The following is a 26,585-nucleotide window of genomic DNA, read 5'->3' on the forward strand; positions in this document are numbered from 1 at the left end:
CCACAACTATACTTTACAGCTTTTTGGATACCTCAACACCAAGAAATACTATTCAAAGACCATTTCAGAGCAAGTTACATTCTTAATGTCCCCCATAAACTCATTTTTCAATTTGAAGTATTTATCTTTTTCTCCCACAACTATACGTTATAGCTTTTTGGATACTTCAACACCAATAAACACATTTCAAAGACCATTTCAGAGCAAGTTATTTTCTAATTGTCCCTCCTAAACCAATTTTCCAACTTGAAGGACTGATATCTTTCACACACACCTATACTTTAAAGCTTTTTGGATACCTAAACACCAATAAATTGCTTTTCAATGACCATGTCAGATCTATTTATTGATGTAGTGTCTCTCCTAAATCCATTTTCCAACTGGAAGTACATATCTTTTTCACCCACATCTACACTTTATAGATTCTAGGAAAACTCAGCACCAAGTAATACAATTAAATTACCTAGTAAGAGCAAGTTCTATTCGTAATATTTATCCTCAACTCATTTTTCTAGTTGAAACACATATGACTTTCAACCCATAACTAGACTTTACAGCTTTTTTGGATACCTCAACACCAACAAATACTTTTCAAAGGCCATTGCAGGGTAAGTTACTTTCAAAATATCAGTACTACACCCATTTTTTAACTTGATCAACTTATCTCTTTCACCCAAAACTATAGTTTACAGCTTTTTGGATACCTCAATACAAAGAAATACTTTTCAAAGACCAATTCTGAGCAAGTTTCTTTCTCAATGTCCCTCCTAAGCCCATTTTCCAACCTGAAGTACATATCTTTTTCACCTACAACTATGCTTTACAGCTTTTTTGGATACCTCAACACCAATAAATACGTTTTATAGACCATTTCAGAGCAAGTTACTTTCTTAATGTTCCCTACTAAACCCATTTTCAAAAATGAATTAATTATATTTTTAACACAACACTATACTTTACAGCTTTTTGGATACCTCAACACCAAGAAATATTTTTCAAAGAACATTGCAGAGCAAGTTATTTTTATAATGTCACTCATAAATACATTTTCCAACTTGAAGTAATTCTCTCTTTCCCCACCAACTATCCTTTAAAGCTGTTTGGATTTATCAATACCAAGAAATACTTTTCAAAGACCATTTCAGAGCAAGTTACTTTCTTAATGTCCCTCCTAAACCCATTTTTCAACTAGAAGTACTTTTCTTTTTGGTTATTAACCATACAATACAGAATTTTTGTTACCTGATAACCAAGAAATACTTTTCAATGACCATTGCAGATCAACTTACAGTCTTAATGATACTTCTAATCTCACTTTTAAACTTGCCGGACTCATCTTATTCACCCACACATCTACTTTCCCGCTATGTTTTACCTCAACACCAATAAACACATTTCAAGGAGCCTTTTAGGGCAAGTTACTTTTCTAATTTCTTTCCTAAACCATTTTCCATCTTGAAGTACATATCTATTTCACCCGAACCTATACTTTACAGCTTTTAGGATAACTCAACGCCAAGAAATCTTAATGTCCCTTCTAAACCCATTTTCCAACTTGAAGAACTTATCTCCTTCACCTAGACCTAGATTTTACAGCTTTTTGGATAACTCAACACTAAGAAATACTTTTCAAAGACCATTTCAGAGCAAGTTACTTTCTTAATGTCTCTCCTAAACCCATTTTCCAACTTGAAGTACTTATCTTTTTCACCCACAACTATACTTTACAGCTTTTTGGATACCTCAACACCAAGAATTCTTACTGTCCCTCCTAAACCACTTTTTTCTCTGTAAGTACATAACTTTGTCACACAAAAAAATACATGACCGCTATTTGGTTACCTGAACTACTATTTTTTATTTTCTTTGTCCTCGTCAAAGTTAGTTACTGTATTATTTTCACTTCGAAACCTAATATCCCACTTGGAATACTTAACTTTTTCACCCACAACTATACTATACAGCTATTTGGATACCTAAACACCAAGAATTACTTTTCTAAGACCATTTCATATCAAGTTACTTTCTTAATGTCCCTCCTAAACCCATTTTCCAACTTGAAGGTCTTACCATTTTCTCTAACTCCTATACTTTTCATATTTTGTGATAGTTCAAAATCTAGAGATACTTTTAAAAGACCATTTCAGAGTAATCTACTTTCTTAATGTCCACCATAAACTCATTTTAAACCTTGAATTTTTTATATCTTTCATCCTAAGCCATACTTTAGAGCTTTTCGGATAACTAAACACCAATAAATACTTTTCATAGACCATTTTAGAACAAGTTACTATCTAAATGTCCCCCCTAAACTCCTTTTACAACTTGAAGTACTTATTTTTTTCATCCTCAACTCTACTTTACAGCTTTTTTGATACCTCAACACCAAGAAATACATTTCAAAGACTTTTTGAGACCACATTTTATACTCACTGTCTCTCCGAAACCAATTTTCCATCTTTTCGCTCATATCTTCGTCACCCACAGCACTAGTGTACAGCTTTTTTGTTACGTCTATACCAATTTATACAAATACATTAGCCAGTATGTCAACGTAACAATATTCATCTCCTTCCTAAACACATTTTCCAACTTGAAGTACTTATCTTTTTCACCCACACCTATATTTTATAGCTTTTTGTATACTTAAACACCAAGAAATACTTTTCAAAGACCATTTCACAGCAAGTTACTTTCTAAATGTCCCTCCTAAACCCATTTTCCAACTTGAAGTACATATTTTTTTCACCAGCAACTATACTTTACAGCTTTTTGGATACCTCAACACCAAGAAATACTTTTCAAAGACCATTTCAGAGCAAGATATTTTCTTTATGTCCCTCCTAAACCCATTTTCCAACTTGAAGTACTTATCACTTTCACCCAAAACCATACTTTACATCTTATTGGAAACCTCAAATCAAAGAAATACAATTCAAATAAAAAAAAAGAGCAATATAAAGTCTCAATTAACCTCCAAAACCCAGTTTCCAACTTAAAGTACTTATCTATTACACCCAAACCTATACTTTAATGCTTTTTGTTTACCTCATATCAAATTTTCAATTTTAAATTACGATATATGACCAAGTTACATTAACTGTGTAATTCCCAAACTCATTTTCGAACTTGAAGTACATATCTTTTTCACCCACAACTATACTCTACAGCTTTTTGGAGACTTCAACGCCCGGAAACACTTTTCAAACTCAATTTCAAATAAGGTTGTTTTATTAATGTCCCTCCTAAACCCATTTTCCAACTTGAAGTACTTATCTTTTTCCCCCACAACTATACTTTACAGCTTTTTGGATACCTAAACACCAAGAAATACTTTTCAATGTCACTGTGACAGAAAGTTGCTTTCTTATTGTACCTTATAAACTCATTTCCGATATTAAGCAAATATGTCTTAACTCACAAACAATACATTCAGCTTGTTGTATACCTCAACACCAATACATATTATTCAATGACCATTCAGAGCAAGTTGATTTCTTAATATCCCTCCTAAGCCCATTTTCGAAATTGAAGTATATATCTCTTTCACCCTCAACGATAATCTGCAGCATCTTGGATACCTCAACACCAAGATATTATTTTTATTGTCCTTGTCTGTGCTAGTTACAGTCTTATTGCCACACCTTTCACAACTTTCAAACGCGAATAACATTACTGTTTCACCCTCAACTATTAATAACAGCTTTTAGGTTAAATAAACCTAATGGAACAGTATTAATACACCTTTTCAGAGCAAGCTACTTTCTTAATGTCCCTCCTAAACTAATTTTCCAACTTTAAGTACTTATCTTTTTCACCCACAACTATGCTTTACAGCTTTTAGGATCCCTCAACACCAAGAAATACTTTTCAAAGACCATTCCAGAGCAAGTTGCTTTCTTAATGTCCCTTCTAAACCCATTTTCCAACTTGAAGTACTTATCATCTTCACCCACAACTATACTTTACAGCTTTTTGGATACCTCAACACCAAGAAATACTTTTCAAAGACCATTCCAGAGCAAGTTACTTTCTTAATGTCCCGCCTAAACCCATATTCCAACTTGAAGTACTTATCTTTTTCACCCACAACTATACTTTACAGCTTTTTGGATACCTCAACACCAAGAAATACTTTTCAAAGACCATTTCAGAGCAAGTTACTTTCTTAATGTCCCTCCTAAACTCATTTTACAACTTGAAGTACTTATCTTTTTCACACACAGCCTTACACTACTAAATTTTTGTTGACTGATACAATAGAAATTCCTTTCAAGGACCTTGTCGAAGTAAGCTATTTGCTTAAAGACCATCGTCAGCCAATTGTCAAACTTGGAGTACTGATCTTTTTCAACCCTCCCTATACGGACAATACTTTTGTATACATCAACACCAAGACATACTTTTCAAAGACCATTTCAGAGCAAGCTACTTTTTTATTGTCCCTCCTACACAATTTTTCTATATAAAAGTACTTATATTTTTCATATCCAACAGTACATTACGGCTTTTGGGATTCCTCAGCACCAAGAAATACTTATCATAGACCATGTGAGAGCAAGTTACTTTCATAATGTCCCTAAACCACCAATTGACCAACATGAATTACTTCTGAATGTCACCCACAAATATACTTTACTTCAAGTTTGTTGCCACAAAACCATGTTATTCTTTTCATAGACCTTAAAATAGAGAGCTACAGACTTAATTTCCAACCTACACCCATTATCCCACAGGGAGAACAGTTCTTTTTCACCCACAACTATACTTTAAAGCTTTTTGGATACTTAAACACCAAGAAATACTTTTCAAAGACCATTTCAGAGCAAGTTACTTTCTTAATGTCCCTCCTAAACCCATTTTCCAACTTGAAGTACTTATATTTATCACCCACAACTATACTTTACAGCTTTTTGGATACCTCAACACCAAGAAATACTTTTCAAAGACCATTTCAGAGCAAGTTACTTTCTTAATGTCCCTCCTAAACCCATTTTCCAACTTGAAGTACTTATCTATTTCACCCACAACTATACTTTACAGCTTTTTGGATACCTCAACACCAAGGAATACTTTTCAAAGACCATTTCAGAGCAAGTTACTTTCTTAATGTCCCTCCTAAACCCATTTTCCAACTTGAAGTACTTATCTTTTTCACCCACAACTATACTTTACAGCTTTTTGGATACCTCAACACCAAGAAATACTTTTCAAAAACCATTTCAGAGCAAGTTACTTTCTTAATGTCCCTCCTAAACCCATTTTCCAACTTGAAGTACTTATCTTTTTCACCCACAACTATACTTTACAGTTTTTTGGATACCTCAACACCAAGAAATACTTTTCAAAGACCATTTCAGAGCAAATTACTTTCTTACTGTCCCTCCTAAACCCATTTTCCATCTTGAAGTACTTATCTTGTTCACCCACAACGATACTTTACAGCTTTTCGGATACCTCAACACCAAGAAATACTTTTCAAAGACCATTTCAGAGCAAGTTACATTCTCAATGTCCCTCCTAAACCCATTTTCCAACTTTCAGTACTTATCTTTTTCACCCACAACTATACTTTACAGCTTTTTGGATACCTCAACACCAAGAAATACTATTCAAAGACCATTTCAGAGCAAGTTACTTTCTTAATGTCCCTCCTAAACCAATATTTCAACTTGAAGTACTTATCTTTTTCACCCACAACTTTACTTTACAGTTTTTATGATACCTCAACACCAAGAAATACTTTTCAAAGACCATTCTAGAGCAAGTTACATTCTTAATGTCCCTCCTAAACCCATTTTCCAACTTGAAGTACTTATCTTTCTCACCCACAACTATACTTTACAGCTTTTTGGAAACCTCAACACCTAGAAAGACTTTTCAAAGACCATATCAGAGCAAGTTACTTTCTTAATGTCCCTCCGAAACCCATTTTCCAACTTGAAGTACTTAACTTTTTCACCCACAACTATACTTTACAGCTTTTTGGATACCTCAACACCAAGAAATACTTTTCAAAGACCATTTCAGAGCAAGTTACTTTCTTAGTGTCCCTCGTAAACCCAATTTCCAACTTGGAGTACTTATCTTTTTCACCCACAACGATACTTTACAGCTTTTCTTATGCCTCAACACCAAGAAACATTTTTCAAGGACCATTTCAGAGCAAGTTACTTTCTTAATGTCCCTCCTAAACCCATTTTCCGACTTGAAGTACTTATCTTTTTCACCCACAACTATACTTTACAGCTTTTTGGATACCTCATCACCAAGAAATATTTTTCAAAGACCATTTCAGAGCAAGTTACTTTCTCAATGTCCCTCCTAAACCCATTTTCCAACTTGAAGTACTTATCTTTTTCACCCACAACTATACTTTACAGCTTTTTGGATACTTCAACACCAAGAAATACTTTTCAAAGACCATTTCAGAGCAAGTTACTTACTTAATGTCCCTCCTAAACCCATTTTCCAAATGGAAGTACATATCTTTTTCACCCACAACTATACTTTACAGCTTTTTGGATACCTCAACACCAAGAAATACTTTTCAAAGACCATTTCAGAGCAAGTTACTTTCTTAATGTTCCTCCTAAACCCATTTTCCAACTTGAAGTACTTATCTTTTTCACCCACAGCTATACTTTACAGCTTTTTGGATACCTCAACACCAAGAAATACTTTTCAAAGAGCATTTCAGAGCTAGTGACTTTCTTAACGTTCCTCCTAAACCCATTTTCAAACATGAAGGACTTATCTTTTTAACCCACAACTATACTTTTCAGCTTTTTGGATACCTCAACACCTATAAATACTTTTCATAGACCATTTCAGAGCAAGTTACTTTCTGAATGTCCCTCGTAAACTCATTTTCCAACTTGTAGTACTTATCTTTTTCACCCTCAACTATACTTTACAGCTTTTGGGATACCTCAACACCAAGAAATACTTTTCAAAGACCATTTCAGAGGCAGTTACTTTCTTAATGTCCCTCCTAAACCCACTTTCCAACTTGAAGTACTTATCTTTTTCACCCACAACTATACTTTACAGCTTTTTGGATACCTCAACACCAAGAAATACTTTTCAAAAACCATTTCAGAGCAAGTTACTTTCTTAATGTCCCTCCTAAACCCATTTTCCAACTTGAAGTACTTATCTTTTTCACCCACAACTATACTTTACAGCTTTTTGGATACCTCAACACCAAGAAATACTTTTCAAAGACCATTTCAGAGCAAGTTACTTTCTTAGTGTCCCTCCTAAACCCATTTTCAAACTTGAAGTACTTATCTTTTTAACCCATAACTATACTTTACAGCTTTTTGGATACCTCAACACCAAGAAATACTTTTCAAAGACCATTGCAGAGCAAGTTACTTTCTTACTGTCCCTCCTAAACCCATTTTCCAACTTGAAGTACTTATCTTTTTCACCCACAACTATACTTGACAGCTTTTTGGATACCTCAACACCAAGAAATACTTTTCAAAGACCATTTCAGAGCAAGCTACTTTCTTAATGTCCCTCCTAAACCCATTTTCCAACTTGAAGTACTTATCTTTTTCACCCACAACTATACTTTACAGCTTTTTGGATACCTCAACACCAAGAAATACTTTTCAAAGACCATTTCAGAGCACGTTACTGTCTTAATGTCCATCCTAAACCCATTTTCCAATTTGAAGTAATCATTAATTGCAACCTAAACACTATTTGATTTCTTTTTTGTTAAATAATCACCAACACTCTCTTTTCAAAAACCATTTAAAAGAATGTTTCTTTACTAATGTCACACATAAAAACATTTTCCAACGTGAAGAAATTAACTTATTAACCCACAACTATACTTTACAGCTTTTTGGATACCTCAGCACCAACAAATACTTTTCAAATACCATTTCAGAACAAAGTACTTTATTGGTCTCTTTCCTAAACTCATTTTACAACTTGAAATACTTATTTTTTGCATCCAAAACTATACTTTACAGCTTTTTGGTTAACTTAAAAAATAGAAATAGATGCCAATGAGAACTTCAGAGCAAGTTACATTATCATTTAGCATCCAAATCCCCTTTTCCAAATTTAAGAAAATATCTCTTTCACCCAATGATACACTCTACAGACATTACGAGAACTAATAGTAAATACATAATTGTTAGTAACAATTTAAGAGCAAGTTACTTTCTTAATGTCCCTCCTAAACCCATTTTCCAACTTGAAGTACTTATCATTTTCACCCACAACTATACTTTACAGCTTTTCGGATACCTCAACACCAAGAAATACTTTTCATAGACCATTTCAGAGCAAGTTACTGTCTTAATGCCCCTACTACACCCATTTTCCAAATTGAAGTACTTATCTTTTTTACCCACAACTATACCTCACAGCTTTTAGGATACCTTAAAACAAATAAATACTTTTCAAAGACCATTTCAGAGCAATTTACATTCTAAATGACCCTCCTAAACCTATTTTTCAACTAGAAGTATTTATATTTTTCTCCCACAACTATACTTTACAGCTTTTTGGATACCTCAACACCAAGAAATACTTAGGTTAGGCTAGATTAAATTAGGGTAGGTTATCCTACGTACGCTTCACTTAGGTTAGGTTAGGTGAAAGACAGGCAAAAAGTTAGGTGAATGGTTAGGATAGACTAGATTAAGTTAGGTTAGGTTAAGTTAGGCTAGGTTAGCCTACGTACACGCGCTTACGTAGGCTAACCTAGCCTAACCTAACTAACTTAATCTAGTCTATCCTAACTTAACCATTCACCTAACTTTTTGCCTGTCTTTTACCTAACCTAACCGTAAGTACGAAGCGAACGTGGGATATCCAAACCTATTCTTATCTAACCTAATTTAATCTATTCTAACCTAAGTATTTCTTGGTGTTGAGGTATCCAAAAATCTGTAAAGTCTAGTTGTGGGTGAAAAACATTAGTACTTCAAGTTGAAAAATGGGTTTAGGAGGGACATTAAGATAGTAACTGGATCTTAAATGTACTTATTAAAGTTGGACTTGGAGTGTATGGATCATTAATGGTTTTAATTTTATCTTAGGTTGAAAAAGTTAATTACCTCAATTTAGGAAATTGGTGTTGGATAGAGATACTGAAAGGAGCTAAATCTGAAATCATCTATGAAAAGTATTTCTTGGTGTTGAGGTATCCTTAAAGCTGTAAAGTAGGGTTGCGGGTGAAACAGATAAGTATTTCAAGTTGGAAAAGGAGTTCAGAAGGGACATTAAGAAAGAAACTTGTTCTGCAATTGTCTTTGGAAAGAATTTATTTGTGATTAAGAATCCAACAAGCTATAAATAATAGGTATGGGATACAAAGATTACTCCATCAAGTTGGAAAATGGGTTTAGGAGGGACATTAAGAAAGTAACTTGTTCTGAAAGTGAAATTGAAGAGCATTTATTGGGTATCAAACATACAAAAAGCCGTAGATTATATTGGTATAGAAAAAAGTTAAGTCAATCAAGTTGGAAATTGGGTTTAGGAGGGACATTGAGAAAGTAACTTGCCCTGAAATTGTCATTGAAATGTATTTCTTGGTTTTGAGGTATCCAAAAAGCTGTAAACTATAGTTGAGGGTGAAAAATATAAGTACTTCAAGTTGGAAAATGGGTTTAGGAGGGACATTAAGAAAGTAACTTGCTCTGAAATGGTCTTTGAAAAGTATTTCTTGGTTTTGTGGTATCCAAAAAGATGTATTGTATAGTTCCGGGTGAAAAATGTATGTAATTCATGTTGGAATATTGGTTCATGAGGGACATTAAGAAATCAACTTGTTCTAGAAGTGGGTTTGAAAAGTATTTATGGGTGTTGAGGCATATAAAAAGCTGTAAAGTCTAGTTGTGGGGGAAATAGATAAGAGCTTCATTCTGGAAAATGGGTTTAGGAGGGATATTAAGAAAGTAACTTGCTCTGAAATGGTCTTTGAAAAGTATTTCTTGGTGTTGAGGTATCCAAAAAGCTGTAATGTATAGTAGTTGTTGAAATAGATTAGTACTTCAATTTTTAAAAGGGGTTTAGTATTAGAATATCAAAAACTAACTTGCTCGTAAAGGGTGTTTGAAGAGTATTTCTTGCTTTTCATATATCATTAGAGATGTAAAGTTTATCTGTAGATGTCAAAAATTATTCCTTCAAGTTTGAAAATGGGTTTAGGGGGGAACATTAAGAAAGTAACTTGCTCTGAAATGGTCTATGAAACGTATTTCTTGATGTTGAGGTATCCAAAAAGCTGTAAAGTATAGTTGTGGGTGAAATAGATAAGTACTTCAAGTTGGAAAATGGGTTTAGGAGGGACATCAAGAAAGTAACTTGCTCTGAAATGGTCTTTGAAAAGTATTTCTTTGTGTTGATGTATCCAAAAAGCTTTAAAGTATAGTTGTGGGTGAAAAAGATAAGTACTTCAAGTTGGAAAATGGGTTTAGGAGGGACATTAAGAAAGGAACTTGCTCTGAAATCGTCTTTGAAAAATAATTCTTGGTGTTCAGGTATCCACAAAGCTGTAAAGTATAGTTGTGGGTGAAAAAGATAAGTACTTCAAGTTAGAAAAGGGGGTGAGGAAGGACATTAAGAAAGTAACTTGCTCTGAAATGTTCTTTGAAAACAATTTCTTTGTGTTGAGGTATCCAAAAAGCTGTAATGTATAGTTTTGATTGAAAAAGATAAGTACTTCAAGTTGGATAAAGGGTTTAGGAGGGAAATTAAGAAAGGAACTTGCTCTGAAATGGTCTTTGAAAAGTATTTCTTGGTGCAGAGCTATGCAAGAAGCTGTAAAGTATAGTGGTGGGTCAAGGAGATAATTTCTTCAAGTTCGAAAATGGGTTTAGGAGTGACATTAAGAAAGTAAGTTGCTCTGAAATGGTCTTTGAAAGGAATTTCTTGGTCATGAGGTATCCAAAAAGCTGTAAAGTATAGTTTTGGGTGAAAAAGATAAGTACTTCAAGCTGGACAAAGGCTTTAGTAGGGACATTAAGAAAGTAACTTGATCTGAACTGGTCTTTGAAAAGTATTTCTTGGTGTTGAGTAATCGAAAAAGCTGTAAAGTATAGTTGTGGGTGAAAAGGATAAGTACTTCAAGTTGGAAAATGGGTTTAGGATGGTCATTAAGAAAGTAACTTGCTCTGAAATGGTCTTTGAAAAGTATTCCTTGGTGTTGAGGTATCCAAAAAGCTATAAAGTATAGTTGTGGGTGAAAAAGATAAGTACTTCAAGTTGGAAAATGGGTTTAGGAAGGATAATAAGAAAGTATCTTGGTCTGGAATGGTCTTTGAAAAGTATTTATTGGTGTTGACGTATCCAAAAAGCTGTAAAGTATAGCTGTGGATGACGAACATAAGTACTTCAAGTTGGAAAATGGGTTTAGGAGGGACATTAAGAAAGTAACTTGCTCTGAAGATATAATAAAGCCTTAAAAAGTATTAAAAAATGGGGAGGGGACTCTTTGGGGGCACGGGGGGGAGGCATTAGGGGGTCCGGGGGGCCCTTGAGGGCCGGGTGGTCCTTTGGGGGCCCGGGGAGACCTTTGGGGGTCCAGGGGGGGGGCCCTTTGGGAGCCCGGGGGACCTTTGGGGACCGGGGTCTTCCTTCGGGGTTGGGGTAGGGGGATCGGAGCCCTTTGGGGTTGGGGTAGAGGACCTCACGACACTGTTCAAATACAACTTGTGTATTATAACGACCACACTCAAAACCTCTTCTAAAACATCTTCTAAAATCATCTTTTAAAATGTCTCTACCTGTTTCGCTGAAATAATTCTCTAAAATGTCTAAAACGCTTTCGCCCAAATAACCCCTAAACGTAATTTATGCGTGTTCCTTTTGTTTTTGGCATCCCTGCGCTGTCACATTTCAAATTACTAAGAAACCCTTTCACGCGTTAATCTCTTCATCGCTAAGATGTTTCTTGGAGAATTGTTTCCATGGCGAAGTTTATTAATATCTTTGGAGTTCGACCAGTAGAATTGTTTCCGGGGCGAAATTCATTAATGTCTTGGGTCTATTCCTGGAGAATTGTTTCTGTGCGAAGTTTTTTAATGTCTGACTGATGATGTCATGGTTGATTGATTTGTCAAGAAAGGGGAATTAATTTGTTGTTTCTAAGGGGAATTATTGTTTCCTATTCCTGGACACCTTGGCATTCGCCTCGAGCGTGCGCTTGGCCAAAACAACAACAACAATCAATTGATCTTGAACGAAGTGTCATTGACCCCATTAACCACGTGTTCTCCCTATGGACTCTATGCCCATATTTGGTGTGGGTACGGGACTACAAGACCCCTTTCTACTCCCCTAAGGAAAATTTCTAAACGTTCACTGTCTTAGTTAAAAGTTTCTAACGTCATAATGTTTTCATTTTAGTTTAATTATAATTGATAACCATATTCGAATCATACAAGATTACGTTGAATTGCTATGCATGCTCTTCGAAAAGCTGTTCAATTTTCTGGTATCGTCCATTATATAAATTCATTTAAGTTCGACCAAGCTAATTGGTTGAGAATAAACCCATTGATCGGAAATTAATTTTCATCGTCCTTCCAGTACCGAGATGGATCATCTGCACTTCGGCATTGGTAACTGTTGTTTGATTAATTTTTAAGGGGGAATTTTAAGTTATTCTATTCAAAATGATTATAAATGATTGTGGAAAAAATTGGTAGGACAGGTTGATGTGTTTTTGCATTTTACATAAATTTCTGCTTGCAATTGTATGTTCTTTTGTGTATTGTAAATATTGCTTTATGTTTTATGTATGGTATATTTCGACAGTTGGATAATGTTTTAAAATACGAATCAACACATGTAAATTAAAGAAGGAAGAAGCCAAGCAAAAATACTCCGTACAACATCTTTGTCCAACCCCTATGATAATTTAAAAATTAACAAGATTTTCGTGAGTTATACTTGATGTATTTTTTTTAATTGTTATTAAAACCCGTTTTTAATACAAGGAAGGATTTTTAGGAATCTAAGAGAGCAAAAAAAAAACGATCAATATCAAAGTCGCCCATTTCAACTGTTTTAAAGGTGACAAAGCAGATATTGGCAAAGGGCATTATGAAAAAATTAAGCTTCCAAGTTCAAATATTCAAAGTTTTTACCCAGATAACTGACGAATTTTGTGATACGGTACTTGAAGTTTTGTATGCAGTAATGCTCGATGAAAAAAAACTACTAATTTTGATAATTATTTGTGTTAAGAATACATAGCTAATAGATAATTCAACTATTATGCAAGGGTTGCCACTTCGTTTCTACCAGATTTCTACTTCTCTTGATGAATAACAAAGAAGACCAGTTTCCGCCCAGCGACTTGTGAAGTTTTGAACTCATGAATAGGCTTGAATCTGTTGTAAATTTAAGCTGTGATTTGAGAAAGACTAATGAAAACGTTAATGTTTGCGGTCAATATTGATAGCGCCGGCGGCGTGCCGCCGATGTATTACCGGCGGCGCGGCGCGCTGTTTTTGTCCCCGCCACCGCCGGTCTTCCCTCATCGGCGCGGTGCCGGGGTCTACTATTGGCCGATATATTCTTTTTTATGCGCAACTTGTCCAGAAGATGGCACCAGATTCCCTCAGGTAATTTTGCTTGTCAAGTCATTGGGGCCGGAGCCACCAGCTAAGTCTGACCATGGAGGAGAGAGCTATAACGAGATATAACGGTAGGCTCTACGAAAAGTGTGGTTCAATCCCGTTTTCTAGGGCTATAACGAGAGAAAGGTGAGATGGCTAGGGCACGCTTTGCGGATGAAGGATGACAAAGGTTGAGATGGCTAGGGCACGCTTTGCGGAGGAAGATTGCCAAAGATTGTCCTTTTCGCCAACCATCTAGGGCTAGACGGAAAGCCGGTCGTCCACGGTTGGGGTTGAAATGGGAACTTCCTGGGAGGGTGAAAAAATGAAGGTTTTGAACAGACTGGGATGGAGGACGAGCGTGCGTAGCTGTGCTGGCCCCTGGCGGCTTGGTGCTGCGCTAATTTGTTAGTAGTAGTAGCAGTTGAACTGATGACTGATTGGATCTATTGAACTATACTTCAGGTTTGGACAGTCTGGTTGTAAAAGGGTGAAACAGTTCTTTTTCTTAAAGAATCCAGGATTACCGTATCGTAAATAATCCCATTTTACTTAATCTCTTAATTGAGGTGTACTAATCTACTTGAGGCGTTTACAATTTCAACTGCCATCGGAGTCTGAAGTACGAGAATATGCAGTATATGTATACTAAAAATGAAATATGAAATTTACTAAAAATAAAAGTATTAGTATACCAAAACACAGATCGGAATCCGAAGTTGGTCACGAAGAGTACTGAACTACGGTTAAGAATTTATATAGCTCGTGGTCGGCCCAGTCGTTGAAGCGTGTTTAATCTAAAGCAGAAAACCAAACTAGGGTTTAAGAAATATTTGAAAAAGGAGACGTTTCCTGGGGTCAAATTTCCGACTTGTGTTTTTACTTGGAAAAGTGACGAATTCTGCCAAATTTGAAAATCCTACTCCTATTGATATTATTGCTCAGTCGACGTTGATTAACAATAATTAAAAAAAAAATTCGACAAAATAAGTATTTCAAAGAAAAGTAAAGAATTCCATTAAACCAAAAATGAGCAGAAATAAAATCAATTAATCTACAAATCGTGAAACTGCCAAAAATCAGCATCGATAAATAAATGATACCCAAAACGAACAGAAATTACAATAAATAACCGAGTCAAACTCAAAACGAGCAGAAATTAACACGAGTAGGGCTCAAGACCCCTATGCCTTCCCAAGGCCAGGACATAATTTGCACTTTACTGAAAACTATAAATGTTTTTACTTTTATAACTTTAATAAATCAAATAATATGAACATTTTGATTAATAAATATCAGTATATGTCTATTAAACTGACAATGCACATTCAGTTGTATTTTTTTCAGTAAAGTGCGAATTATGTTCTGGTCTTGGGAAGGCATAAGGGTTTTGAGCCCTACTCATGTTAATTTCTGCTCGTTGAGTTTGACTTGGTTATTTATTGTAATTTCTGTTCATTTTGGGTTTCATTTATTTATCGATGCTAATATGTGGTAGTTTCACGCTTGGTAGATTATTTGATTTTATTTTTTCTCATTTTTGGTTTAATGGAGCTCTTTACTTTTCTTTGAAAAACTTACTTTGTGGAAATAGTTTTTTTTTAAATTAATTATTGTGCGTTCTATATTGACAAAGTCTTTTCAGGGAAAAACAAAATAGTCGTTTAAATATTTTCTTTTTTTTAAGACTTTATAGTTTGGCCTGCTATTTGTATGCTGGAGAAAATTTTTCACCAATTTTTAATAACATACACCCTTTTAAAAATATGGGCACAAATAGTAGTGTTTAATTTAGATTCATACCTGAAATAGAAAACTTGATACCATTCTAAAAAAAATCTGTTTACTTTCTTTAATAGCTTGGATAAACTTACGCTATTTTGATTTAGTTAAATTTTAAGAGCAGAAGTAGCCCCGAAAGTTTGAACATAATACCCTCAGTTGTTCTTGGGATACTACTGAGATGCCTTATTGTGAATTAGCATTAACACAGTGCATTTTGATTTAATCTTAAGGCAACATTTAGTTTTTCAACATAATGGGCAAATGGGAGGGTGGGCGTGGGAAGGCGACTAGTTGCCCTCAAATCACTTTTAACTATTAAAAAGAGCACTAGCCCTTTCTATTTTCAATCGAATGAGCCCTTTTCGAAGTTTCTACGACAACTTTTTCGATAAAAAGTGCCCTTGTCTAAACAAAAAAAGAGAAAGAAATAATACATTGTACCCACATTGCTCTTTGCCATAAAAATGACAAGCCTTCCAATCACTTTCGACTATTAAAAAGGGCACTAGCCCTTTCAATTTCCAATCGAATGAGACCTTTTTGAGTTTCTACGTCAAAGCTTTCTATCAACACCTTATATGCCCACAGGGCATACATTACAACCTTTGCCCTGAGGGCAGTGAGGGGGTTGTCATCCTCAAAGACCTAATTTCCACAACTTCCAACAACGTTGAACATAATGGCTATCTCAAAATTTTGATTGGATGAGTTTGGGGAAATGGTGGGCGTGAAAGGGGCGATTATTGCTCTCCAATCACTTTCAACTTTTAAAAAAGACACTAGCCCTTTCAATTTCAAATCGAATGAGCCCTTTTGAAGTTTCTACGACAACACTTTCTATGAAAACCTTATATGATCCCAGGGCATAACTTACGACCCTTTCCCTGAGGGCCGTGAGAAGACAGTTATCCTCAAAGACCTAATTTCGAGAACTTCCAACTACGTTGAAAAAAATGTCTATCTCAAAATTTTGATTGTATGTGTTTAGGGAAATGGTGGGCGTGAGAGGGGGTTTAGTTGCCCTACATTCACTTCTGACTATTAAAAAGGGCATTAGCACTTTCAATTTCCAATCGAATGAGCCCTCTTTGAAGTTTCTACGACAACACTTACTATAAAAACCTTATATGCCCCAAGGGCATAACTTACAACCCTTGGCCTGAGGGCTGTGAGTGGGCTGTCATCCTCAAAAACATAAGTTCTAGAAATTTCAACTACCTTTAAAAAAATAACTATCTCAAATTTTTGATTAGATGTGTTTGTAGAAATGGTTGGCGTGAGAGGGGGGTTAGTTACTCTCCAATCGTTTTCGACTATCAAAAAAGGCACTAGCCCTTTCAATTTCCAACTGAATGAGCCCTTTTGAAGTTTCTACAACAGCGCTTTCTATAAAAACCTTATATACCCCTAGGGCAAAACTTACAACCATTGCCCTGAGGACTGTGGGGCGAGTGTCATCCTCAAAGATATAATTTCCGGACTTTTCAACTATGTTGAACAAAATGGCTATCTCAAAAGTTTGATTGGATGTGTTTGGGGAAATGGTAGGCGTGAGAGGGGGGTTACTGGCCCTCCAATCACTTTCGACTATTAAAAAGGCCACTAGCCCTTTCAATTTCCAATTGAATGAGCCCTTTTTGAAGTTTCTACGACAACGCTTTCTATTAGAAAAAACCTTATATGCCCCCAAGGTATAACTTCCAACCCTTGACCTGAGGGCTGTGGGGGGAGTGTCATCCTCAAAAAAATAATTTCCTGACTTTTTAACTACTTCAAACAAAATGGCTATCTCATAATTTTGACTGGATGTGTTTGGGGAAATGGTGGGGGAATTTGGGGAAATCCTTGCCCTGAGGGCTGTGGGGGAGTGTCCTCCTCAAAAACATAATTTCTATCCATAAATCAACTACGCTGAACAAAATGGTTTTTTTAAAATTTTGATTGGATGTGTTTGGGGAAATGGTGGGCGTGGAAGGGGTGTTAGTTGCCTTCCAATCAGTTTCGACTATTAAAAATGACACTAGCCATTTCAATTTCCAGTCGAATGAGCCCTTTTTTGAAGTTTCTACGATAACTCCTTCGATACGAAGTGCCCTGGTATGGAAAAAAATAACACATTGTGCCAACACCAGCAACAGCACATATGAGAGATGATTGGCGGCTCTTCTTGGATGCCCTGGGTGCCTCTGGTGGCACAGGAGGAACTAAGTTAAGGTTAGGGTGCCAACACAATTCTTTACTTAGGCAGCGCGATTGCGCTGCCTATGATTACACGAAGATTTTTGTTAGTCTACGCAGTCTATAATTTTTCTGCCCTACTTTCCTCTTTACTACTTTCCGCTTATGATAAAAGAATAATCTGTCGTGAAAATGTCATAAATTTTATTGATCAGTAAAAGTCAAAGCGGGCTAATCTGGATAGCATTTGTTCTTTTCTAAATTATTACCTCATTTGCAAAGTTTTTTCTTTCGAAGTTACCATTATCAGTCATTAGTTCGTAGTCCAATTTCGTTTGGGCTGGTCAGTTTAATCCATAAGCAGGGGAAGGACCTCCTATTCTGCTGTTCATACAAGCCGACCACTGTTGCAGCTATCACAAAAAAACTTTTCGACTACGTTTTGATATCTTTTAGCATTGACCATGACGATAGAGATGTGGATCAATTGAGTTAAAAGACCAATATTGCTTCCCAAAAAGTGCATCGTGTGCTTACTTTGAGGACGAGATATGAGCTTCACATACGCACACTTAAAGTATTTAAAGCTTTGACACCGATTCTCATGCACAAGCCTTTTATACCCTATCTACAGTTGGAGTTAATCCAAGCTTATAAAAGGTTGATGGTTAAAACGTAGACTAAGTTGATCTGAGCCTAGCTTTTCAGCTTCTTTTAGGTGTATTACTCATTCCGGTGTATTACTCATTTACGATGTAATTAAATAGAAAAAAAGTTTATATCGACTGAAAATAAGGAGCAACATCAAAACTCAAAACGAACACAAATTATTCCGTATACGAGGGAGGCTGCAACCCTCCGCAGTCTGTTCAAATTCCTCAAAATACTAACAAAGAGTCAAACTTAAGCGTAAAGAGCAAAAGATTGAGGAGGGAGTAATCCCCTCATATGAAGAATAATTTCAGTTTAAAAAAACTTGTTTTTTTAATTTAATTTCTCATCGTTTTTCAAATCTTGCTGAGAAATCCCCCTCCCCTCAGTGGAAAATCCACCTCCGAAAAATTCCCCCAACCCCCGAAAATTTTCCTTATGTTTCCCAATAACAAGAGCTATGTGCAAACAATGAGCAAATTGCTTAACTTACAGCTCTTTCACCAGGGGCTAAAGAGGGTTATGTCATCCCGAGACATAGTTATCAGACCTTTCAACTATGCTGAAATAAATACCTATTTAACAATTTTTAATTGGATGTCTTTGGGGGGAAAAGGGGAGTGGTGGGGTGGCTAGTTGCCCACCGATCTTTTCAGTCATATAAAAAGGGCACTAGAACTTTTAATTTCCATTCGAACGGAAAAAAGGGCCTTGGGGGGATGGCTAGTTGCCCACCAATCTTTTTCGTCACTTAAAAAGCGCACGAGAACTTTAAATTCCGTTCGAACAAGCCCTCTCCCGACCTTTTAGGACCATTGGCTCGACATAATCACCCCTGAGAAAAAACGCATCTGTGATCTTTCTCCTGGCAAGAATTGCAAAATTCTAGATTTTTTAAGTTCGAGGCTTGAAATCTCCACAACAGTTCTCTGATATGCTGAATCTGATGCTGTGATTTTCATTAAGATTACTTGACTTTCAGTGGGTGTATCCCTCTTTTTGACAATCAGGTAAATTTCGTCAGGCTCAGAGCTTTTGATGGGTAACATTAAACTTGATGCTGGTATTAATTTGTCGTTTGCAAAGTTATTGGATAACCTGTTCGAAGATGCTGTTTGTGGCCATTCCACAGTCTAATTAGGGTCATTGCAAAGTCATGCTTTCTGTGACTTTGAATTTCCTTTTCATAATTGTCTTTTTTTCTGAAGCCACTTTTGTAATTTTTCCTGTTTGTTATTTTCTTGGTCTTTTTGTTGTTTTCTTCTTTTTTATTAATCTGTTATTTTTTTTTAAAATTTTGTAAAGTGGAAAAATTATTATTATTATTATTACTTAAAAATTTCGCAGGAGAGTAAAAAAGATGATAAATAATTGGAAGTCGAAACTGCCAGAGGTTGGTTGAACTAGTGTAGTTTTTTTCAGATATTCAGGCACGGTTAAAGAAAAAATTACATATTAAGAGCATCATTTCTAAACCATTTCTGTAAACAAGCTATAGAAAAATACCATTGGTTGAAAGAAACACATCCTCCTAAATTTCTTTAGAATCCAATGAGAAAGCATACTGATGGACCAAGCGTGCTCAGTTTAGGGAACTTAAAAATAAATCTAAGTTTAAATGGAAGCAAATAAAATGCTTTGGGGAAGCGTTTACTACGCTTAGACTATTTCCTAGATAATATTATTGAACCCATGGATAAGAGACTAAAGATTGTTTAAGTAGATTATTTTTTTCTGCGTCCTTAAGAGTCGACCCTCTCAATCTTAAATTTCATTAAAGACCGTTACTAATATTGGAGATCACTTCAAAGCCTACCTCAAGGAGAATCTTAGCGAATATGAATACAGTTTCAATGTACATAACAAGCTTTCCGACTCTGTTTTTCTTTGAAGAAATCCTCTTGAACTGAATGTCACAAGGACGAAATAACAGTCAAACGAAAAAGAGACCTGTCGAACAGTCAAACTCCAAGTTCAGACAAGTAAGAAATACCCTGATTTTAAAATTGCATGTTGTATAATAGATTTCTATTATCTTATTGACCACGCAATTATTATTAAAATGACGTTGAACAGCATGGTAAAATAGAAGTATCCAAAACAGACCAGTTTCAACTCGTTTGCTGTATTCAATGAGCTTCAGATGAAGATAAGAAAATGTAAGACCGCTTCTTGAATAAAAGACACCATCTCTTAAAAAAAGCATGGCAGATTGTGTGATTTTGTTTGCATAGCAAGTAGTCTCCAGGGTTTTAGGATACAAAAAAATATGTCTTTACACACTATTTTGAGTCAGTATAATTTTACTATGAAATTTAGCAGTAAATACTGCAAATTTGCCAAATGAAAAAATTAGAATTTCAATAAATCCTCAGATTAAGCCAAAGAAAAACTCGTAGCTTAAATTTACTATGGAATATTTCCAGACTTTCTGAGAAAAAATTATTTACAATAGCAAACGATGCACTAGCACGAAAAGATGAAATATTGTAATAAAACACGAAATACAATAAAATGATACGTTAGAAACAGACATAACATTTTGAGTGCACAAGTTTTCTTAGCAAGACAAAGTGGTTTTCAAAGCTAAGTTTAATTAGAAAACAATTTTTTTCAACGCTCATTTTTCTTTAAAACATCTCTCTAGTAGGATTTAATTAAATGATTATGTTAAACGAAAAGGGGTAGAACTCTAATGACAAATTCAATGTAGAAGGTAATAAGCTGCAGAAAAGAAAGAGAGCATTAGTCCGTACATTCAAATACTTGACATCTTTTTACCTCACGAGGTCTGTCTGTAACATAAGGGGGAGGGTAGATAAATCCCCTCCTTTTTTTTAGCACAACAAGAGTCAAATAGCAGTCGAGGCAGTGACCATGGATGTGTCTGAAACTGCAATGGCCTCGTCAGCACTATCTGACATTCAGCTGTGCCTGTTATGGTTTGAGATTTCATAGCTTGCATTTCAAATTCCGCTTCAAAAGATTTCCCCTCGCGCACAGTATTCTATTTGAGGTTTAGTTTTATTTCAAAACAAAATCCAACACGAGGATATCCCCTCCCCCCAATGTTCGTGACTTAGCACCCAATGCCTTTTTTATATTCTGTGCTATTTGGAATCTGTTTTTATTAATGGAACTGCGTCAAAACATTCGGAGAAGAATAGGTCAGAAGAACAGAAAGATAAGTTTTATGAATCAGATTAGGATGTTACTACAAGCAACGCAATTTCTTCTAAAACATGAATGCTGAAATGTTGAGGAGGATATGCTATGTTTTTTCAAGAATTGTTTAAGGTTAGGCCAAAGTCCTCGTTTGAGTGACTGTATATCAGCATTACAGATGAAGGGTATGCGTAGCAAAAAAAGGCACTATTCGACAATCCAAGAGTTTTTGACCAAACAAAATCAGGACATCACCAAATGGAGCGAAGGAGGTTATAGGAAGAAGTTTCAAGGGGTTCAAACTTAATGGGATTGAGAGTAATGGGCAATGAGAAAAGCTCTTACTAGAATGGGATAAAGGAAGAGCGTCCATAGCTGTGCTGACCTTAGGCAGCTCATCCCTACGATAAGGTGCTATTAGGTTATAATCATTAATAGTAAAGATCCGAAGATGGAGGTTAAGCGTAAAATAATATTTTTGTAAAACTGTTACGAAAATTAATTTTTGATTTGAAAAAAGAGCTATTGGCATCGACATGAACTCTCGGGAAGAACTAAGATCAGGGTCGTTCCTCATGCGGCACAGCTGACCTGAACTACTACTCCCTTTCCCGGACCCACTTAGGAATTTTTTGGACGTTAACATATATTTATAACCTAATTTAGCTAATTTCTAGTTTCACTTTATTCATGTTTAATATAGTATAATTAGTTTTCAAAATGATAGCTACAAAAGATAAGGTTCATACATGCACCCAGGCAGTGTGCCTTCGAGGCATCAATCTCCACAGCATCAATCTTCGGTATCCCGAAAACTTACAGATCTTAAGTTATATGGTATAATATTCTACATTTTTCACACAATTCACCTGCCTTTTGCGATAAATAATTCAGTCCATCGTAAGCATAAACTACATTGTACACATTTAGTTCATATTTAAGACGAAATAAAGATGCAGATTCGCAATAAGGCTAGCTTAATAACTTTAAATAAACAGTATTTTACTAAACGACAATGTGGATGGCAATTAAAAAGGTCTTAATGAGAAAGGAAAACAAGAAGGGGAATAAAATCCAGTAACAGAAAACAAAGCAAAAAGCATATGCAAGTTACTAAATATAGGCTATTATCAAGAATATTTTCTATTAGGAACACCTTTGGTTTTATTTATACGTGTACAACGTTCTTAAGATAAAATTGGGATTTTAAAATAGAGTTAGGATTCTTTATTAATCGGGGATTTATCCAAGTTCAATAAGTAGGGGATTCTTACAAAAAACTGCTTGATAAAAAGTGTCGTTTCATATTCTGCAGTACACAGGTAGAAGATATAGACTGTATGCCAGTTAGAATAGACTATAAACCAGTTTGATATTATGCAGTAAACAGGTAGAAAATATAGACTGTAAACCAGTTAGAACTTGTCAAGCTTTACGAAAAAAAAACCGCAAAAAACAGGTACTATGCGCAAAGAAGAATGCAAATATTTAGGCTAATAAAATTAATGGTTTGGATACAGGGGACAAGGGGTCAGTAAAAATCAAAGCGAATCAAAATAAAAGAGAAACTGATCAAACAGGCTTTCAAATCTAAATACACAGATAACAAAACATCTATATTACTCAAGATATATGGCTAACGCGAAGCTAATAATTCCCAAACAATAAGTTGATAGAAAATTAAACCAAAAGTGTTAGCATAGGTACGGAATTGCAGGCATTAGAAAATGTACTTACTACAATTGGAAGAGGCTTAATCCTGAATAACTGGAACATAAAGACAACATAAGTTCTGGTAACCGTAGCATATAGATCATAGACTATTCAAACCAACAAGACTCAAACCTTAGCATATTAATGTGAAGAAGAGCAGAAAGGGGAGAATATTTTGTATCATCTACCATTTCCCCACATAATTTTATATTCAAAATAGGTCAATATCACAAAAGAAAAGTTCATTATTTCATGCATCCTAAACAAATACCAAGCAAAACTCTGGCCGGTAACTGATTAAACTTCTGTCTATTTATTCAACTTTTAGCGTTATGGGTTATTTGAGTATTTAAGCACGGAGCAGTGCGTGGGGTCCCTAGAAAGCAGCATATTTTAAAAAGCCAAAAGAGTAGATGGAAATCGGCTACCTTGTAATTCTACATCAACTGTGGCATAAATAGCAGTAAAGAATGATGAAAAACGTTACAAAACGAAAAAAGTTTGATAAAAATTTAATGTCCAAATTATATGCCCTCGAGACCGGCTTAGAGGCAGAGGATGCAGGATAAGGTATACAAAGCATGTATATATACAACACACTGGGCGTAATCCCTTGACTCTCTAACACGTTATAAAAAGTAGCAATTATCCTACCCCATTATTACCAGATATTTAGATACTTAATAATAATAACATCAACAATGTTTCCCGACAAAACATCCTTGAAATCTCAGCCCAGAAGAAGTTCTAGATAGCTGTGCGATTCACGTAGAATGCAGGGGTCCACCTATCACCATGCTTGAATCAAAATACATTTCCTACTAAAAAACTATTTTTAAGTAAATCCACAGCCAATAGTTATCCTACCTATAGTGTTTATGGATGAAATCGTTCGACGTCTCCTTTCTTATCTAGCCATGTTGTAAAATTTGCTATCATTTTCTACAAACTCTATTACTTCAAATCGCAATTACTCAAATCTTGATTATTGCAAAGACTATCTTAGGATTTTGGATAGCTGATATGATGACTTCTCAAAGGTCAAAAGCAGACTGTAATGCTGGAAATAATAAGTAGAGATTGCTGCAACAGCTTGTGTTTATGGCAACATTTAACAACCACATAAAAGATTTATGCTAAGGAAAAAGAAAAAAAACGTGCAAAAGAAGGAAATAATAAAAAAGTTTGAAAGATATAATTAAATAGGGACTAATTAAAACAAGTCCCTCAAAGATGCTTCCAGTCTCCAAATTTTTTACACTTTTTCCTCACAGGTAGGGGGCCTGAAAGATAAGCTAGCGCGCATCAACAACATTGAAGAATTGGATGAGACGCCTGATAATCTACAAACCTTTAAATCCTCAAACGCCTTTAAATCCAACAAACCATCCCTACCAGGATCTAGCTCCAGCAACTTCAGTGGTTTGGTCCATCCAACGGATAGGTCAGTCCATTCTCACGAACATCATTTTTCGAGGCCAGATTCACCTTTCTCACCTTCGTGGTCGTCCCCAAAAGAATTGTAAGGATACCTTAGCGCCTTATAATTTCTCGGTCCTTCCTCGTCTCAGTAGAAGACCACGAGCCATACAGAAGGCACATTCACGCCATTAAAAAGAAAGAGGCCCCAAGATGACTTCTAAGGACGTACAATTCTTGTAGTCTAACAAGTCATATCAAAATAAACAACACTCTTTGGACTAAATTGTTTTCAGACTAGTCCAGTCTTAAATCAACACGTTCAGCAACATCCACGTCTGAACCGAGCGCACTTTTAGGTTCATCTTGCCATAAAAGAAAAATGAATGAGAAATTCCCAGCCAATAAAAACAAACAATAATTGACAGCTTTGTTCTTAACGGGTCCTAGAAGCTAGCCCAATTTAGCTTTTAACGGGTCGTATTAACATACAGATATTGAACATGAGCCGTTTTTGGCAACTGGGCTCGTACAATCCAAGTCAGTCTAGTCGATTTTCAACCTTGGAATAATGATCGTCTCTGCCGTATACAAACTTTTTTCAGGAATGGGGAGACCAAAACAAAGAACACTTCATAAAGACTCTTTTTCACCGATCAACCTCCACGTACCTTCAGATAGCACCTGGCAGCCTTAGATGAGCTAGAAATGGGGCTCTGATTTAGACGCTGCAACAAAATTGTGCTTATTTCAATCTCCGTCACTTTCTAACAAGATCTTTTTTTTTCCTTGATGAAGCATACACAATGTGAGGTTTCAATGGAGTTGTATGACCAGTCTTTTATGGCTTGCTTACCCAGACATCTTCATGGGTGCTGTTTGTGAGTACTGTGGGCTATTTGCTGCTGAATGCACAGGGAAAAGGTATGACCAAAACCTTGGAGCATGTGTCTTAAAACCATTCACAACGGGGAAAAAAGCCATTGAAGCAATCACTTTTCCTGACATGCCATCCAAGAAGTATAATTTTTTCATCAAATGTAATTTTTAAACCGTACAAAAGGCAATTTTACAACCGTAAAAAAAGCAATACAGAAAATATTTTCTTTCAGGTAGATAAAATTGAAAGACTCACGTAAATAAAAATCACGTAAGATTTAACCCGATAGAAAAAGGGTATTATTTGCAGTCGGCAGCAGCTAGCTCTTCGTGGTAGGGATGGACAAGGTGTTCTGCACCGAAAGAAAAAAAAAGCCGACTTTGACTGATAAATATTATATCCAAGCACTATTGCAAATGAGAGGACGATGCAGTGATCAAAAGGCTACATATGATGAACATTACTGAGTCCTTTTGAGAATGAGAGTGCCATGTGGCGAAGACGTCTTAAAAATGGATATAAAAAAAAAAATAGACGCGGAAGATGCAATGTATCTGTCATCAATTGTGCAAAACGAACTTGTTTCTGCCTTTGAAGGAATAATTCAAGATAATGCCATAAAAATGGTGAACGACAATGTGTTATTCGGTATTAGACGAAACTTCTGATGTGTTCATCTGTGTTCTGTAGGCATCCATCAGAACCTTTCGCATATATTGTATTGGATTTATGCCCCAAACCAATTTGACCAGGCAAGACCGGGTTGTGATAATTATGGAAACTTTAAACACTGGTTTATATTGAATTAAACTTGAAGGACAAGGATGTGTCGAAGCAGCTTCTATGAATGGGCACCACAAAGATGCTCAAGCTTCAATTAAAAATAGTCTTCAAGAACACTGTTACTCTACTGCGTAGCACGAGCACTGACTCTGACAAATGCTTCAGCTTGTTGCGGTCCGGTCGTGAAAAACTGTCTGGGACTATTTATCCGATCTGCCAGTTCTTTGATCACCTCTCTCCCGTATCCAGTTGCTCAAAGATAAAATTTGGCAAAAAAAGCCTCAATGAAAAAAAAATTTCACTTGCCCCTGTTTGTGAAACATGTTGGGTAAAAAATTGAGGCTGTTCATTACCCTGGTGAACTCTGTAAGCCATTTAATATGATTTTAAAAATTCAATAGAGCAACAAAACG

The 26,585-nt window shown here is 35.6% G+C and overlaps 1 protein-coding gene across 6 annotated transcripts in view; it reads right to left on the minus strand.

Annotated features, from left to right (window-relative positions):
* CASK (peripheral plasma membrane protein CASK) overlaps positions 1 to 26,585 on the minus strand; it is a 304,568-nt gene that overhangs the window by 85,543 nt on the left and 192,440 nt on the right. For 4 of the 6 annotated variants that reach the window (XM_089104332.1, XM_089104333.1, XM_089104331.1 and 1 more), the window contains exon 15: positions 23,115 to 23,144. The exons of the other annotated variants lie outside the window; for them this stretch is intronic. In XM_089104332.1, the coding sequence (XP_088960458.1) occupies positions 23,115 to 23,144 (30 nt within the window). The remainder of the gene's footprint in view (positions 1 to 23,114; positions 23,145 to 26,585) is intronic. 6 annotated transcript variants of the gene reach the window in all.

Source organism: Artemia sp. Qi Xiang Cuo, chromosome 18 (assembly GCF_049724085.1).
Source record: "Artemia sp. Qi Xiang Cuo chromosome 18, ASM4972408v1, whole genome shotgun sequence".
Taxonomy (NCBI): domain Eukaryota; kingdom Metazoa; phylum Arthropoda; class Branchiopoda; order Anostraca; family Artemiidae; genus Artemia; species Artemia sp. Qi Xiang Cuo.